Source organism: Leptinotarsa decemlineata, unplaced genomic scaffold, assembly GCF_025532065.1.
Source record: "Leptinotarsa decemlineata unplaced genomic scaffold, Ldec_3_MD MMD2_tig00001064_RagTag_RagTag, whole genome shotgun sequence".
In the NCBI taxonomy this organism is placed as follows: Eukaryota; Metazoa; Arthropoda; class Insecta; order Coleoptera; family Chrysomelidae; genus Leptinotarsa; species Leptinotarsa decemlineata.
The window spans coordinates 12,393,139-12,411,716 of record NW_027412558.1 but is presented as its reverse complement, the minus strand read 5'-3'; the positions used below and the strand labels follow the sequence as shown (position 1 = coordinate 12,411,716).

At 36.1% G+C, this 18,578-nt stretch overlaps 1 protein-coding gene across 1 annotated transcript in view; it reads right to left on the bottom strand.

Annotated features, from left to right (window-relative positions):
- Positions 1–18,578, bottom strand: part of LOC111517914 (uncharacterized) — a 1,107,665-nt gene that overhangs the window by 170,324 nt on the left and 918,763 nt on the right. The window contains exon 5 of the mRNA XM_074175686.1: positions 16,783–16,829. Coding sequence (XP_074031787.1) covers positions 16,783–16,829 — 47 coding nt within the window. The remainder of the gene's footprint in view (positions 1–16,782; positions 16,830–18,578) is intronic.

The following is an 18,578-nucleotide window of genomic DNA, read 5'->3' as shown; positions in this document are numbered from 1 at the left end:
CAAAATCTGGTGACGGTTTGATATATTTGTCCATCTCTTCGAGCACCAACAAAATTTCAGCCGCGAAACTCTACTCATCATAGTTATCTCTTCCTTTCAGTTTAGGAACACTGGCAATATAGTTCGTAGTCATGTTTCCGCGATACAACTCTCACAAATTATCTATTTTAGAAAAAATAACTGATAATTTCGGGGTAAGCCCCTAACCTGTAAAGGAACACGTGAATGTCGCTAACATACTAATAATTTTTATTACATTAGGTATACGGTTCTTTTTAAACAGATACATACATTAACAATAAAGTATCTATTTTGCACAAGAGATGGCGTTATTAGTAACACAAATGAGAAATATTTTTATTTTGATACATCATTCTAACATATATCACACTTACGTGAATTTGAGAATTATTGGCTATCGAGTATGATAATTTTCTCGGGTGAAGATATATATGAAGATATCCATTGCTTTTTGAGTAGAAGAAATTCGCTTATATCGGCCATGTTTGGTAACGAATCCGACATTATTCATCGCAGATACACCGAAATCATATCTTTCGCAGCTCTTGCTCTCACACCCATCTCTCCCATTCATTCTGGAAGTACACCGACTCGAACAAACAAATCATATTTTCAAAAACAAAAGCCAAACCGCACCACCTCCTTTCATTGCCAACGTTCATTATTGCGCCCCTTTCCGTTGATAAAAGCTCCGGCAAGTCTTCGACCTAAAATATTTATGCCCACCGGATAAATTCATCGATTGTGGCAGCATTAAAAGGATCGTATAAATGAACGTGTTGACTTTGGAAATAATCGAATGCTATTAATTTCGACGTCAATAGCTATCTACCCGGAATGCTTTCAACTTGGAAGGAATAATGAGCGGGTCGCGTGCTACAGGTGTCGCTCGGTGTAATGACGCTGTCGAGCATTTAGATTTTTTTTCCAGAAAGGAATCAATAAGGCGTTGTACAAAAGACCGGCAACATCATCATTAAGAGGAGCTCGTGGCATGACGGTTTGATTTAATCGCGGTTCCTTTTTTCTGGACGAATAGTTGGAAATTATTGTGTAATGGTGTGGAGTAAAATTTTATTTTTTCGTCACTTATGACATATTTCCATGTTGACAGTGAAGTAACTTTTATAACAATGGTCACGCTTGAAGTTATATGGAATACGAAATATATGAGAAACGTTAATTAAAATAATTTTCCTCTGAATATATTCAAAATCACACCCATATCACAAATTTACAAGATTTATTATTGAGTTGTACAAAGCTAAAAACCTTTAAAGGTACTGAGAGCGATACTTGTATGACAGTAGTGATTCACGTTCGAATTATATAGCTGTAGAATACAGATACTAATCACATAATGTTGATTTTTTGTAATGTTTTTGAGTTTCAATTTTCCTTGATCTTGTTCACGTCGGGAAGGGTAGCTTGTAATATCCTTCAAAGCGCGTTGGACGTTGTTCACAGTTGGTACCTGAAGGAGCAGATGTCTGTCAACCCCAGCAAAACTGTGTTAATCCCCTTCACCAAGAGAAGAAAATTAGACGATCTAACGCCACTTTCACTCAATGGTGTGGTCATTCCATTTGGAACGGAGGTGAAATATCTTGGCATTGTCCTTGATAAAAGACTCACCTGGAACGCTAACTTGAAAAAAGTTTTACACAAAGCCAGACTGTCTTTATGGACATGTCGAAGGATTTGTGGTAAAACTTAGAGTTCAGGTCCCAAACAAATCCATTGAATTTATGTGATGATTGTTCGACCCATGATCGCTAATGTGCAATTACTTGGTGACCGAAGGCTTTACACGTAACGGCCCAAGCGAAGCTCTCTGGCTAACAGAGACAGGCTTGTATGGCTATCTGTGGTGCCATCAGTACCACATTTTTCTGGAAAGAGAGGCTAGATGGACTGCATACAGACTTGTACACATTGGCAATTGCACAAGCACAAATCAATTCAATGCAGAGTGCAACAGACTGTTGGTTGACATTGGAAGTCATAGCATTCTGAAAATGACCTCTGACTTTATGCCTCCAACTGTTAACTACGAACTGCCTCATAAAGTACTATTCTCGAGTAGAGAGGACTGGATCCTCCGGGAGAAGGAAATAGTAAGAGGAGATAGTTGCTGGTTCACAGATGGATCAAAAACACCTTCCGGTTCTGGTGCAGATGTTTTCAGTCGCAGACCCAGGACAGAGTTATCTACCTGCCTAGGAAATTATGCGCTATATTCCAAGCCGAAAATTACACTATCGAATTGTGTACGGAGAGATTGGATAAATCCAACCTCACTCACAAGTCAATAAAAATATTCTCAGACAGTCAAGCGGCGTTAGAAGCTCTTGGCTCCTAAATTGATAGCAAACTGCCAAAAACTTCTCTCCTCGATAGGAAGACTTAACAGATTGTCTCTGGTCTGGATTCGTGGCCATACTGGCCTGGAAGGCAATGAAGCTGCGGACTCTCTTGCAGAGAAGGATGCTGCAAGCGGCTTCATTGGACCAGAATCTGTCTTTGGCATCGCTTTTGGCTTCGCCAAACAAACACTGAACACCTGGATGGCAAGAAGATTTATGGACTTCTGGCAGAATCTTCCAGGATTGGCTTACTCCAAGGCGTTTATTCACCCTTCGAAGCTTGATGCCAAACAGTTGTTGGACTACAGTAGGGATGAACTACGATATCTAACAGGCCTTCTTACAGGTCACTGTCATTTGAATCATCATATGCAGAGACTTGGACTGTCGGAAGACAGTGTGTCGCCTCTGCCTGGAAAATGATGAAACAGCAGAGCATATACTTTGTGCCTGCCCCGCTGGAGACCGAATCAGATTCTTTGAGTTCGGCAGATCCGTACTCTCACCATCTGACCTGAAAGACCACTCACCATAAAAACAAATCGGCTCCGTTAAGAAGCTGAGTTTATTTGGCCGAGTGTGAATAGGTGTGAGCCACAATAAACCCTTGCGATTTGTTGTTGTTGCTCAGTCTCTGTGAACCAATGTTCTGTTATACATACAAATGAGGGCTGACATTTAAATGCCTTCAAAAATATTTCTAATTTCAACGTCTTATTTTTTAGACATTGTATGTTTTGGTGTATACTACTAATAGTATTCTTTCAGATATGGAGATGGGGCAATAATTAGTGTTCCTTCATTTATCTTATTATAAGCTTTTTTATTTTTCTTTTCTCTTTTATATTGTTAATATTAGTATTATTTATTCTCCCCACTTTCTAGAAAAAACTGAAGATTTTCATTTCATTGATTTTTATGGTTTTGACCACAGTTTTCAGACTTGTTGGGGATAGGAAGACATTCTTGATGAAATCACTTATCATGAATTTGCTGATGGGCCTATTAAGGTCTATTTGATACCTAAGAGAACAGTTAATGTTGTCTTTCCTGAGTTTTTCTATTCTTTTTTGAAAACTCCATTATTCCTTTTTCCTTCATTTTCTTATGCCTGTATCATCAGAAACTTTCCTATTTTTATTCTCGGAATCAGTTTTTATTTTCTCTCCTGAGGGCGAAACTCTATATGAGTGAGTTATATTCCAAAGAGGGTCTGATTCAAGTATTATGAAGCACTAGGTTAGGCATCCATTTCAGAATGTTTCGGGATATTGTGAAATGCTCTTAAATATTCTCCAATGTTCTAAATTGTTCTGGAAATTTCTAGAAGGCAAAACGTGGTTTGAAAATGATGATACTAACTTTGTGTATGTACATTATTAGTATCATTTTCAACCCCACAAAAGTAGCAATTGGCTTATAGAAGCTATCATACAGGCTGATTCACGGTGGATGACACATTAGACGTTTCTGGTGAACCAGACAACGGATCACTTTGAAAATTTAATGGAGGGCATATTCGGACATTCTCTAGCCAACTAAAATATTTTCGACAATGCGGTGTTGCCGCCTCTATTAGAAAGCAGTAGCAACTTTGATTTTTCAAATGGAACACTCTGTATATAATATTATTTTTGGAATCTCCAACAATTGCCCGACAACTTTTCTTGATATTTCCCTATACCTATCTGTTACCGTTTTCGAAATACAAATTAATTTCAATTTTTTTCTTCGAAAATCATGACTTCTAAAAATGCCGATATCTTTTAGCTAAGAAGTACTATGATATCGAAATTTGGTTTGGAGTTAGGTGATACTTGGACACTTCCCACACGTCAGCCTAATCTCCGTTACTTCAATACAGGGTGGTAAAAAAATACAGTTTTTTCGTTTGCTTGAAAAAGTTGCTGAAATTTGATTATTTTAAATGGAACACCCTGTATATTATTGAAAAATCGGAAAGCTGCTGAAATTTGCTTTCTTTCTATGTCTATCATACCTATACCTAACTAGTCAAGTTTCGGACTTATGAACATTTATTTGTGAAAATGTCCCTTCAGAATGGTATTTCCATTCGGTATTTGGTAAGCAGGCCATGATTACTATTTGACAGTAGCGTTGTGACATTCTCCTAATAATATCGACATTTTCGTCACTTCAGAAGTTGCAAATACCTTCAAAACGATGGAACAAAACTATTCAAACGAAGTTCTTATGAATTTGTTTATTATTTTTGGACAGTGTGACAAAATTATCAGCAGAACATGTAGAAAGTTCAATGAAATGTATCCGAATCTACCGCCAATGAACCTCAAGAAATTTATACGAATTCAGAACAATTTCAATGCATTTGGATAAACTTTAAAAAAGCACCAAGAAACTTGAAATTGGAAATATTGATATGAATAATTATAAAAAAGTAAAACAATCATGTGGAATATTTCAAAATATGTTCGAATCGCTGACCGTTCACTTCCAAGCACTTTAAAATGCGGGTGTTGACTGCTTTCGTGGTGGCAGATCTGATTTCATTGGGATCCAAATCTTCAAATGTTTGGGAATCCTTTCTAACAATTCATCTCTCGAACGCACGGGTATTTTGTAAACTTTTTCTTTAAACATTCCCCACAAATAAAAGTCTAATGGATTAAGATCGGGTGATCTCGCTGGTCAATTCCATGGTCCCAAGCGCCTCATCCACCGATCGTCAAATAGTCTATCCAGTTCTGCGCTCACTTCTCTTGTGCAATGTGCAGGAGCTCCGTCTAGTTGGTACCAACAGTTTCGATAATCTTCGAGTGGCAGATTATCCACGAAACTGTCTACAGTATTCTCCAAAATATTCAGGTAGCTTCTGGATGTCAATGACTCCTCGTATATCACGTACCTCAATTTGTTGTCCATCAACATGCAGAAGACATTAAAACTAAATTTTTCTTGAAATCCGGCTTCTTTTGTGACGTTAGGATTTTCACTGGACCAATAATGACGATTTTTTCTATTGAAAATCCCTTCTCTCGAAAATTTCGATTCATCAGTCCAAATAATTTTATTTAAAAAAAGTGGATCTTCTTGAATGCGTGTCAACAACATTTCACAAAATTCTACTCTCTGTTGAGGATCTTGAGGCTTCATTGCTTGAATTTTGGTGAATTTATAATCATGCATTTTATGTCTTCGCAAGATTCTTTGAACCGATGAATATTTTATACCCAAATCTTCTTCAGCACTTCTTATCGATGACTCGGGAAATGCGTGAAAATATGCTAAGACATTAATCTGGTTGTCTTCGAAAGTTACGGGTCGAGGCAAGTTTCTTGGTGCTTTTAAAGTTGATCCAAATGCATTGAAATTGTCCTGAATTCGTATAAATTTCTTGAGGTTCATTGGCGGTAGATTCGGATACGTTTTATTGAACTTTCTACATGTTCTGCTGATAATTTTGTCATACTGTCCAAAAATAATAAACAAATTCATAAGAACTTCGTTTGAATAGTTTTGTTCCATCGTTTTGAAGGTATTTGCAACTTCTGAAGTGACGAAAATGTCGATATTATTAGGAAAATGTCACAACGCTACTGTCAAATAGTAATCATGGCCTGCTTACCAAATACCGAATGGAAATACCATTCTGAAGGAACATTTTCACAAATAAATGTTCATAAGTCCGAAACTTGACTAGTTAGGTATAGGTATGATATACATAGAAAGAAAGCAAATTTCAGCAGCTTTTCGAATTTTTAATAATATACAGGGTGTTCCATTTAAAATAATCAAATTTCAGCAACTTTTTCAAGCAAACGAAAAAACTGTATTTTTTTACCACCCTGTATTGAAGTAACGGAGATTAGGCTGACGTGTGGGAAGTGTCCAAGTATCACCTAACTCCAAACCAAATTTCGATATCATAGTACTTCTTAACTAAAAGATATCGGCATTTTTAGAAGTCATGATTTTCGAAGAAAAAAATTGAAATTAATTTTTATTTCGAAAACGGTAACAGATAGGTATAGGGAAATATCAAGAAAAGTTGTCGGGCAATTGTTGGAGATTCCAAAAATAATATTATATACAGAGTGTTCCATTTGAAAAATCAAAGTTGCTACTGCTTTCTAATAGAAGCGGCAACACCGCATTGTCGAAAATATTTTAGTTGGCTAGAGAATGTCCGAATATGCCCTCCATTAAATTTTCAAAGTGATCCGTTGTCTGGTTCACCAGAAACGTCTAATGTGCCATCCACCGTGAATCAGCCTGTATATGTACATACACGGAATAATCAATAAAATATTCAATTAATAAATAACGTATGATGAATTATCATATTAACATATATTAATTTCGAGTAACCAGCTCAAGTTAAACAATGTCAATATTATTTTTTTACCAAACATATACTTGTATAAACTAAGACGATCAAATTCGAAATGGAGTGGAGTAATACCATGAGGATCTTCACCTCGAGTCATATTTTGATTTGCTCCATACAGTATCTATAAGAAATGCTGATACTTTGAAAAAATGAGGGAAAGTTAATTTTTTCAAAACAGAACACCCTATATATTTCCACATTTTTGAGCTCTACATCCAATTTCAAATCAACTCTTTCAAACAGAAACTGACGTGTTTTCCTTATTTTCATCATTTATTTTTGAAATTTAACATCTATTTTATACCACGTTATATTTTTTTTTCGATTCAGTTTTTCAATCGTCTCAAATCAGTCAATTCAAAATTGATATGTACTTTGCTAAAGTTACCATTTGTATGCATTGAGGTAGTGAGTGTTTCTAGGGTACAACATAGAAAATTGATATTTTTCAATATTGCGCTTCGAAAAAACAAATTATCCAATTTTGAAAAGTTAAACTTTCGTAAGTGGTTTTGACTGATTGTAATATCAATCATGATAGAGAAATGTGAGATTAAGTTACAGTTGTGGACATTTTTTGAATTTATTAATAATGGTGAGTGCAATAAAATTTGCAAGTAGGACATGACGAGTATTTCATGACAGATATCCACAACTCAAGAAGCTGAATAATAATGTGATAAATTGAAAAACTGAAAAACTGTGAGTTGTGTGGAACCTTTTTTCCAGAAATCTCTCGTAGACAGCTTGGAATGGTTTCTATAGTGTATATTTTGAAGTGATGACTTCTCATGGGAGGGTAAACGGTTTCGTTACCTAACGCGTAATGGTGCCAGTTTGTTTGGCTTCCCTTTCTCTCACGCATACATCAGCGAAAGGCAGGCTCCTCCCCTCTCGTCGGACAAATGGTCAGTGTTTAGTGTGCGTTAGATATACATAAAAATCTAATCAGCAAGCACATAATATTCTTTTATTAGGTGAAAAGTGACTTGAAATTGATGACAATAATTTTGTATATGTACATTATTAGTATCATTATTCAATCCTACAAAAATAACAATTGGCTTGTGGTAGCTATAATCTATGGACATACACAAAACAATCAATAAAATATTCTATTGATAAATAACCTTTCCTAAAAGTATCATATTATTATACACAAAATTTAAGTAATAACCTGAGCTTGTCTCTAGTTAATCATTTTCAATATTGAATAGTTCAATTTAGATTAAGTTATCACTTCTGGGGGACGTCCCGAAACGCACATGGTTTTTTCATATTTTTCGAAACATTCATTCCAATAATTTCGTTTTCTGTTGGATTATTTTGGTTAAAATTTGCGTCATCCATAAATGTTTGCTTTGTGTGATAGAGTAATGTGACGAGTTGTCCCTCTGTTGCATTTCCTTCGGATGAGGTATATGTTATACAGCTCAATTTTTTTCAGATATTCTTTCGGAAGATAGTGTCCAATGTTGAGTTTCCTGTGATTATGAGCCGGTCTTTGCTTTGGTAAAGTACTTTTTCAGTTCTCTTCGTGGACGGCCAATTTATAAACGTGTTCTTGTGTGTGGGGGTAACAAAACATTTTGGTACTTTCACATCTGGTTGGAGCATACAAATGGATGGTGTCTGGCATACTCATCAGCTTTTCCATTGCCTATCATACCTGATAATTCTGACAAGCAGTACAGAAGACAATCTATTCCTGCACGCCAGTTTCCTCATTTCTCAAAAATACTTCTAGAACACTGTTCCGCTGGGTGCTCAAATTCTTTTTGTTTAACATTGAGAGCCTGCAGGACTGATATTTATTGATGAAGCGGGTAAGTGAAATGTTAATTTCAGGAATCAGAAACCAGTATTCATATTTCCCAACCCGTAGCTCACCTAATCCATTTGTATCATTTTATCATTGAATATACTCATGTCTGCAAATTATCTAAAGGAACGATTCACTCAGGCCGGTCTACCTTCACTTACACATTAGGTTTATGGAGTCACACCTATCAGAAGACAAGTATTCCCATGGCTGATACCATGAAGGGCGTTTGATTATATCCGACAGATGTCAGTGCAGGATCCTCCACAGAAGAAATTCCTGCATATGTTGTTGACGATACAACTGCAGGAATCGATTTTCAATTATTGTAACGGACACACTTGGAGATCCGTTTCAGGCTATTTTGCCTCTCGTCAGTGCAAAGTAGTCTCCTACATCAATATAATCAAAAATCACATCGTTTCAGAGTATCACGTCTCTAACAGAGCTGAGGTGAACGACAAGCAACATATCTGCTATCGCTCCCTCTGCCTGTTGACGAGGTACTTACCAATCGCATATCCAAATGGCTCAAATAAGAAAATAAATTCCACCTATAGTAAGCGGGTATACTTGAAGACTGGCTTCAAATCAGATTACATAAACACGAATTCTTTCAGGCCAGTTTTCCTCAGCCACACAGTAGGTTTATGGACTGACACCTATCAGAAAACATTTTCACAAGTTTGAGTTCGTTTTTGAATATTCCATATGGACGATCTGTAACATCCGTTCGAATAGATGCTGAACAAGTCATTTTGAGCCTCCACATATTGCTTCCTGTCCATTCTGTGTTGCATTTTTGAAAGGGTAGTAATTCTGATGATACCCTCACCACTGGTGTTGACGAAACGTTAAGAAAATAACATATGACGATTTTATATGACGATTTTATTTCAGAAAAATCAGGCAAGTAGCATCCAATAACAAATTTTGGAGTAGCCTTTTAGAAAATACGGATGGATTTAAAGTAAATGTCAATGGCGAGTGTCTTAATGTTTTTCTCCTAACACCTAATGTAGAATTTCAGAAGTTCAAGCGAAATCAACCCATTTGAATCTTTTAACTCAAAATCACTCGTTGCTGAGTTGTCGTTCCTTATTTCAGATGCTGATCGTATATAACGATGGAGGAGTTCCCGAAAAACCGCACGGCAATTACGCGAGACAAGCGAATGCGTGATTGCGCCTCACCGCAACTCGATTTTTCAATGTCGCACACATCCGCAGTTTTATCTGACTGATCGTCATCTGTTCCGAGGCTTCCTAAGATGACATCCTTCTCTCATCCGTCTTGAGGAGCTTCCAATCGCGGTGGGGAATCACTTAGATGCGAGGGATTGCGGAGGTGTAGTATCATAATGGATAGATTCGGTATAAGAAAGAGCTGGGTGGATTGCGTCGTTAAAGAATTCAGAAACACTAAGAGAGAATATATATTCAAAAAGTGAGTTACTGTTGATAGGGAAGGTTGCAAGTTACTCTGGGCTTTTATAGGTTTTCATGAAATGAAAAACTCTTTGAAACACGTTAATTATGGAGAGCAAATTACTGAATTCAACCAGGAATGTTACTACATTTGAATGAAATTCTGGACCGCCATTCCTGCATTTGAGAGACTCGAAATGACCAGAGGAAGTGACAAAAATTGGTTTCACAATACGGTATTTTCGAACGACATCTATCACAATCTGAAAGAATCGACTGCTCTCACTGATTCTACTAATAATAAGGTGGAAAAAAATTGAGAAAGACTGTAGAAAAAGGAACTAAAACCCTAAATAGTCAAGGTTCTGTTCGAAGTTCATTCATGAAATCCAATTTTACATTTGAATTGGACAAGAAACAGTTCTAGGAATATTTAGTTCAATGATGGGTACGTAGATATCCAAAAATTTTATTTTAGATTTTACAATTTCGGACCATTTCAACCAGAATTGATGACTGATGATCTGCTTTCAATTTGTTAAAATGATCAAGAATGTATGGACAAGGAGAAATAGCATTTTGATTCTTTCATAATCTGATCTCATCTAGTTTTATATTCGTATGTATCTGCAAATCGTCATGGTTGCCCTATCATTGCCCTATCCTTCTTTTTCGAAAAATCTCCATTTCAAATGAACAGAAAAATGTTATAATTTATATGGTGAGTTTCATATGCCAGTGTATTATGCTTTGAAAAAAATAATGATAGAGAGTTCTCCACCAAATAATCAAACGTCACTTGACATCAAGTTGAAATTGAGGTTATATGCCATGATTTTAAGTAATCCATGGTGAATTTTTGTAGTCAAACTAATGGAAAAAACTGTATTTCATCTAACTTACCATAGTTCGAAAAAACACCAATGCTATTTTTTGGAAAAGGAGAGTTCATCGCTAACACCACACCACAATAAGCCTCCTCACCTGTGAGGACTACTCAAAATACACAAAAAAGATGTTCCTCACAGATCGATCATTAGTTCTAGAGATTCACCTACTCAAAACTTGTGTAGATTCTTACTTCCAATAATACAACCTCTACAAGTAAAAACTTCATCGTTTGAGAAGAATTTAGACATTTTGTCGAATTACTAGAGGCAATCGAATTCACAGAGCAAGATCAACAATCATTTTCGACGTGAAAAGCCTTTATACCAACGTTCCTGTTGAAGAAGCACTTCAAATCATACATCAGAGGAAGCTATCCGAAGGCAATGACCTGAAAGATAGAATGAACTTACCTAGAGAAGTAATCATGAAATTACTAGGGTGCTGTGTATGAAACTGCAATTTCTAACTGAAGGACGTAAGACTGCCGATGGGATCGATACTTTCACCAGTTATAGCCAACACATTTATGGAGTGGTTTGAAACTCTGGCCATTGAAGAAACCCACAAGAAGTCCCGTATCTGGTTGAGATACATTGTTGACACCTCCAAAGTATGGAACCATGGGAATACAGATCTATAAACTTCTCTGAAGCACATCAACAGCGTAAGACCTGAATGAAGTTCAGAGAAGCTGCATATATGTTGTCCAATGTCGCATTTAGCAAAGCTAGCGTAGATATTCGCGACATATGGAAACCTGTAATCAAGCGGATAACGGTCAACTCCCGCTAAACCGGTGAAGTGAAAAGAGTGACGAGGTGATAGGAGAAAGCGCTCGAATGACCTATAAATAGTCATCCCTCGGAGGAATAGTCCAGTCATCATGTGAAGACAATTGTGGCTTCTAACAAACGAAACGTCGTGTAAAAACGTGGTTTGAAATTTTTTTCAATATGTTTCTTCATATTTTGCATATTTTTATTTTCATTCGTTTTTATTTTTCACTTTTTTTTTACTCTGAGGTCATTTTCATTTTGTATCTTGATTGTTTTATTCGTTTCATTGTATTTTCATTTCATGTTCTATTGTTACATATAATTGATAGTTTAGCTCTTTATTCTGATTTTATATGTTATCCCATAGATTTCGAATCATATTAGAATAACAAAAAATGGACAATGGACAATTAGACAATGGAAGTCCGAACTGATAAAATTCACCATGAAACATCGTCAACCACTTTCAAACGAATACATGTAACTCAATGTTTACATGAAGGTTTTTGTGCTATTTGAATTCATTATAAATATTCTAGAGATTTAACTTTTCTACAACATTTGTTTGAAAAATAGTTAATGGACATAGCACAAATAGGAAGGTGTGCTAACCGCAGACACGTGTTTCTGGCTATTTAGCCTTCGTCAGTACAGTACAGCCAAGTGTACAGTACAGCAAGTACACTTGGCTGTACCGTACTGACGAAGGCTAAATATGCAGAAACACGTGTCTGCGGTTTGCCCACCTTCCTATGAGTGCTATGTCCAATAACTATTTTTCATTGATAATACCATCTCACTCAATATCCATCTATCTTGTTTGATTCATCTTGGACCCGGGCGTCACGCAGTTTGCTATAGCTGCACCTGCTGACGAAATCACAAGGTCTTCCAATAATGACATGAAATCGCAATTGGCCACTGATGGTGAATCCGCTTGTTGTGTCTGACCCCTTTCTTGCAACCAAGTGTTGTCTATCCTTTACACTTGGTTGTACCGTACTGACGAAGGCTAAATAGCCAGCATTATATGCAATGCAAATAGCATTGTATACTGTATATCCCGTTTTGATCTTTGTCATCTTCTTTTTCATAGTTGTTTATTTTTTGTGTTATCTATGAAAAATAAGATGACAAGGACCAAAACGGGATATACAGTATACAATGCTCGGACTGCAACAAATTCTATATCGGCCAAACCAAGAAAAACTAATCCAAAGGTACAATGAGCACAAAAAGGCATACATAAATCCAATAGTTTATAAATCAAACCTCGCAATACACGCCATACAAAACAAACATAATTTCCCCCACCAGAGAACATAAAACTCATAAAATAAGTCAACAAGGGAAACCGCATGGACATTTGGGAAAACTTGAACATCCATAATTTCAACAGTCATAAATCACTTATCGAGGAACAAGTACAAATCAAAACACAACAAGACCTCACATTCAATATATTAAACAAAACCATACACATTCCTAGAGAAGTACAAATACAGGCAAATTCACCTAAAGTACCTGAAATACCCGAGTTTAGACGCTCTGACCGTATAAAGAGGCAGATGACAGGATGACAAGTTCAGTTTGAGGAGTGCCTAGAAGATGAAAGTACTACCAACTGTTTCAAGAAAGATGGTACAAAAGTACCATCTTTCTTGAAACTTTTCCAAAATTTCAATATGGCGTGCTTTCAGGAAACGTTTCAAGCATTAGTATATGTTATCAACAAACATAGATCTGTTTACTGAGAACGTTGAAACTTGATGGAGATCTCACCTCATATTGAGAGTTTCCTCAATGGCAATCATTACTTCCAGTAGGTGGTCTTTTGTCCGTGCCGCTCTCCAAATCACTCGAACGTCACGTTCTTGAATGGAACGTGCCCGAAATCGGATATAAAAATCAGCGGAGATTCTCGAGAGACCGCGGGGCAGGCACAAACTCTCATAAAGTTAATTCTTAGCGATAATAGTGTAGTTCATCTTAGAGAGAGCAATCTGCGACTGGAGATGAAGTTTCCAGGAGAGTTGATTGACAGTTTAGAGTGAAAAGGGAGTTTTTCTCGACCTCAGTTTCCGTTGAGTATGCGGGCGATTTCGATAAAATTTGAAGTTTTTGGTTTGAAAGAAATTTATTCCTTCCCCAACAGAATATTTTAAACAACTCAGTGAAATAGATTTTTGAAACATGGATCCAAAACATTTGAGCAAAGATCAAAAAAGCTGCGTGATCCTTACAAATATAAATACACCGAGAAAAATACTTCAAGTAAACATGTGCACACGACGCTATTTTGACTGAAGCTATTTTTCTTTATTCTGCAACTGTCAAACCGTAGTACTTAGTTTGCTGCAAATGAAAAAATACCCCAGGCCTTGAAGTATTCATTGTTATTAAAGTTGCTTACCTACCACAATAAACTACTACTGCTATAGTTTACTACCTATAAGTTAATAAAAAATAGGAATTGTTTTTTTTTTGGCTACCGTCCAGGAAGTACCCGTATGGTATTAGATTAGATTAGATTGTCTGGGAGCTAACCCATGGCGTGATCCACAGCGACCTTTTCAGATCCATTGTGGTGCTCCTTGGTTATTATTGACACTGTTACCTCCATATAGCTGGCAGCCTCTGGTTTCTCTTTCCCGCATCTTGCGTGTCTCAGCCTTGCTATCGTTTCGCGTGCGGTTTCTTCCTCTTCTTAATTGAACCTGCATTGGGTTTCTTCTGTCACACCGAAGTTGCTCATATGCTTCCTGAGTCGGCTATGCCCACCACTACCCTCCAACCTCACGGTTGTAGTTTAGCAGGTCTTCCGTGAATCTGGGCGATGGTTTCTTCATGAACTCTTTCGCTTGCTTCATTCTTGGGAGCTTATTCCACCAATCTATCGATTCGGCTTGCATTCATGAGTTTGATGTCTTTATACATGCTTTCGCTACCCCGCAGAAGGGTTCTGGGCCGATCATAGCCTTGGATGCACCTTCATGGGCTAGAACATCGGCCTGTTCATTGCCCTTGTGACCCTCATGTCCGGGTATCCAAGCTAGAGTGACCCTATTTTGAATACTTAGCTCTTTGAGTGCGTTCAGACAGCTTTCCACGAGTCTTGAGAAGACGTGAAATGAGCTGAGCGCCCTAATTTCCGTCTGGCTGTCGGAGAAAATGGCAATGGTTTTATTTGTGACCTTTTGCCTGTTTATTTTCCCTATACAGTGTTCGATGGCCGCCACTTCTGCCTGGAACACAGTTGCATTATGTCCGAGGCTAAGTGCGATTCTCGTTTTTGCTCTGCCTCCATATATACCGACTCTTACTCCTTCTTGGGTCTTTGAGCCTTCTGTATACCAAGTTTCTTCCGCTTTCACCGGTAGACCGTTTTGCCAGTCCTCTCTACTTGGTATGATGATTCTGAAAACTTTTTGAACGTTGTACTGCGGAACTATGTTCTCCAGGAGCATTCCTAATATTGGATCTACCTTCAATTCAGTACTCGTATGGTATGGTGAATTGAGTCGATCATTACTATTGCAGCGAAATAACGACTGACAGCTATTTAATCTGAAATTTGTTGACATTTTAATTTTTGAAAGTTTGCATGGTTTTTGTTCGCAATTATCGCAATGAACTATGAAAAGCAGCAGCAATAGTGAGTTTAGAAATGTGTCCCACAAAATTTCCAATTAATCAACTGCTATTGCAGTACAATTATTGCCTGAGTCCAGATGTGAAAACGTTTATGATTCATTATCAAAATCGATGGACAAATCCAAAAGTATTATAGAGGATGTAATTTTGGTTTATTTGGCGCGAGAATCGAAACTGGAGCATGTACTCTATGTTGGAAAGTACCATTTAAGTGAAGAAAAATGTAAACATAGCCACATTGGTGATGTTGGCAATGTTAGTTATAGAGTGAAGAATCCAGAAGTTTTTAATAGCAAGTCGATCAACAAATTCATTAGGGAAGCAAATAATGAAACATATCTAGTGCTGAACGTAATTTTAATAAAGTATTATGGTTGTAGGATATAAAAGTATCAGCTTAATCTACTCTATTTCCAGCTAACAACAATTAGCCGATGAGTGTAGACGAAAAAACTAACAAAATGTTAGATCTGATAAACGACAAAAAAGACATGTTCATTCAAATGCCAGATTCCAAAACACATATTGAGAGAACTATTGTTGTAATTCGACAAGAAAATCTGCTGTTGTATAGGAGTTATTCATCTATACTGCTATCCCATACTCCACACAACAGATTATTCATGAATTACAAAAATTTGAATTGTTCAATTCAGCCTGTTGGTATTTCCAGTTTTGGGAATTTCGGGTTAGGAATCGAATAATTTTTAAATTACCCAAAATCCTGAAAAGAACACATGCCACAGCATTCAGCAACGTAATTTGGTGATAATGGTGGAGACTTCACAAATTTGAAAAGACACGGTGGCTGGAAGTCTACCAATGTGACTGAGGGATATATAGACAATTAACTTACAAACAGAATAAAAATTTCCAAAACCAATTAAAAATTATCTGATGAAAACTATCAACGTGAAACGCAAACTTTACCTTTTTGTTCAGAATTCAATAGATGAAATTTGAATATACCAAGCATTTTGAACAAATTGAATCCATTTGATAGTAGCAGTTGTCCGAATTTTCATATTTATATTTATATAAATAAGAAGAAAAATCCAAATAATAGTGACACTAGAATTGACTAGAATGTTTCTGTACCTATGTTCTGTTTGAATTTGAATATTGAATCCAAATAAAACATTTTGTTTATAATCAAAGAAACAGTATTTTCCGGACTCATTACTTGAATTATTATTTTTGTAATTAGTACCCGTTGAATTCAAGACAGTTATGTTTCACTTACTTCTATATGAATGGGATTTGTGACATAATTGGAGTGTGGGATATGTTATTTCTCACCCATTGATTTTAAATTAACGTTATCATCAAATATTCACAGTTACGCATCATAGAATGAATGTCGCGTTCTTGTATGGAACCCTTATTTGGATGTGTGATATCTAGTTTCCGTAGATAATGACTTAATCATAAATTCAAAGAATGAAATTCTCACCTTATTCATTGCCCTCGAAGTTGAGGGCCGTCCTGGAGCTGTTAAATCTGAAAAAAAAAAACATCACATGAATTCGTTAGTTCCTGTTGGAGAAATATTGGCAGGTTCAGATTCAGAAATTTATACCTAGTTCAATATTCCGTACGAAGGAGTTTTTGATGATGCAGAATTCGAATTTCGAACAAATTTTTATTTATATCGACCCTCAATATATTTTTCGTGAAAAAATGACCATATTACCCCCCGTACAACAGCATGCCTGTGCTATGCTTTGGTCACTTAAATGATTTTTGCATATAAACCAATGTTCCTTAATATTACTGTGTTTTTTTCCAACACCAAACCGTTATTGGTGATCGAAACACGTGCCGAGGTGTTAAAATAACGGTTTGGTGTTGGGATATAACTTCAGTAATATTCATTACCAAACCAAAGGTTCAAAACAGTGCATCTCAAATACCGACGTTCCTGATGTTCTGAATTGCATTGTATACAACGGAGATATGAAGATGGATTCATGAAAAGAAAGCCACACTGTATTATGAAAAAACCAAAAATTCACTCAATGGACCAAATATTCACTAACCCTACTTGAGAATAATCTTGTATGAAAATTATATCACCAAATAACATACAAAGCAATTTCAATATGCTAGTACTACGTATGAAAAAATGGGCTGGCAAAGATCGTTATTTCTTGTTATTTAGAGGTTTGCCCGATTGAAACATTGAAATAAACACAGTTGTTTCAAGTATTTGAGTATGATTGAGAAATGGATATTCAGTTTAAAAAAAAATTAGATAGATACCAAAGACTTCTTCCTCATGTTACAGAATGATGATTGTTATATTTTTTATCGCACTTTCGACAGTTTCTTAATATTTTTATAAACATCCAGCTCTTGTTCATTATAAATGGTATTTGTATAATTTTTTATATTCATATTTCAGATTTGATTTCATCGAGTACCACTTCATTTCTGATGTGGTACGATATCTCAACGTTTATTTGAACATGCATAACAAAAGTTCTTTTCTTTTTTCATTGTCTAATAGAAAGTTTACAGAATTGAAATCTATGAAAAGTTAAAGAAAAAAAAACAACCAAGAATTACAATTTACAAAATTCTGAAAATTGCAGGAATGAAATATTTGAATGACATAGAAATTAAGAACGCTTGAACGTGAAAAAGAACTAATCATTTTTGAAATGAAAAATAAGTATTGAATGGGTTATACAGTACATTTTTTCAATGTCCATCCCTCTTATATTTTTTGAACGGGTCAACTCAAAAAATTAAAATTTGTGATAATGAAATTAATGCATGAATGCTTCATTTTGAAGTGAAATTGGCAGATGAAACTTTCAAGATAGCGACTGGGCGCCATCTGTGAAAAAAATTGAATGGAAAGAGGGGTCTTGCACACATCATTTTGAAGCTCCTGACGAATACTTCACAACCCTAAAATTTGAAGTCAATATCTTCACCTACTACAAAATGGCGAAACATTTGAGACAAACACATTGATATCGATGTTTCTGTAAATATTTTTTTTATCTGCCATATGGCAATTCCAACAACTCGACAAGGTTTGTTGAGTTATTTTTTTTTATAAAAACGTCAAAAAATGTACGACAATGAATATCATTGTTCAGTTAGAATATTCCCATTTAGTTTTCGGGTACCACGTCAACAATCTCTAAAATGGTGAATTCTCGTCTATTGGAAAAAAAAATGAAGCGATTTTTATTTACGATCCGACGCGTAACTTTCACAAGACCAAAAGGATTTTCA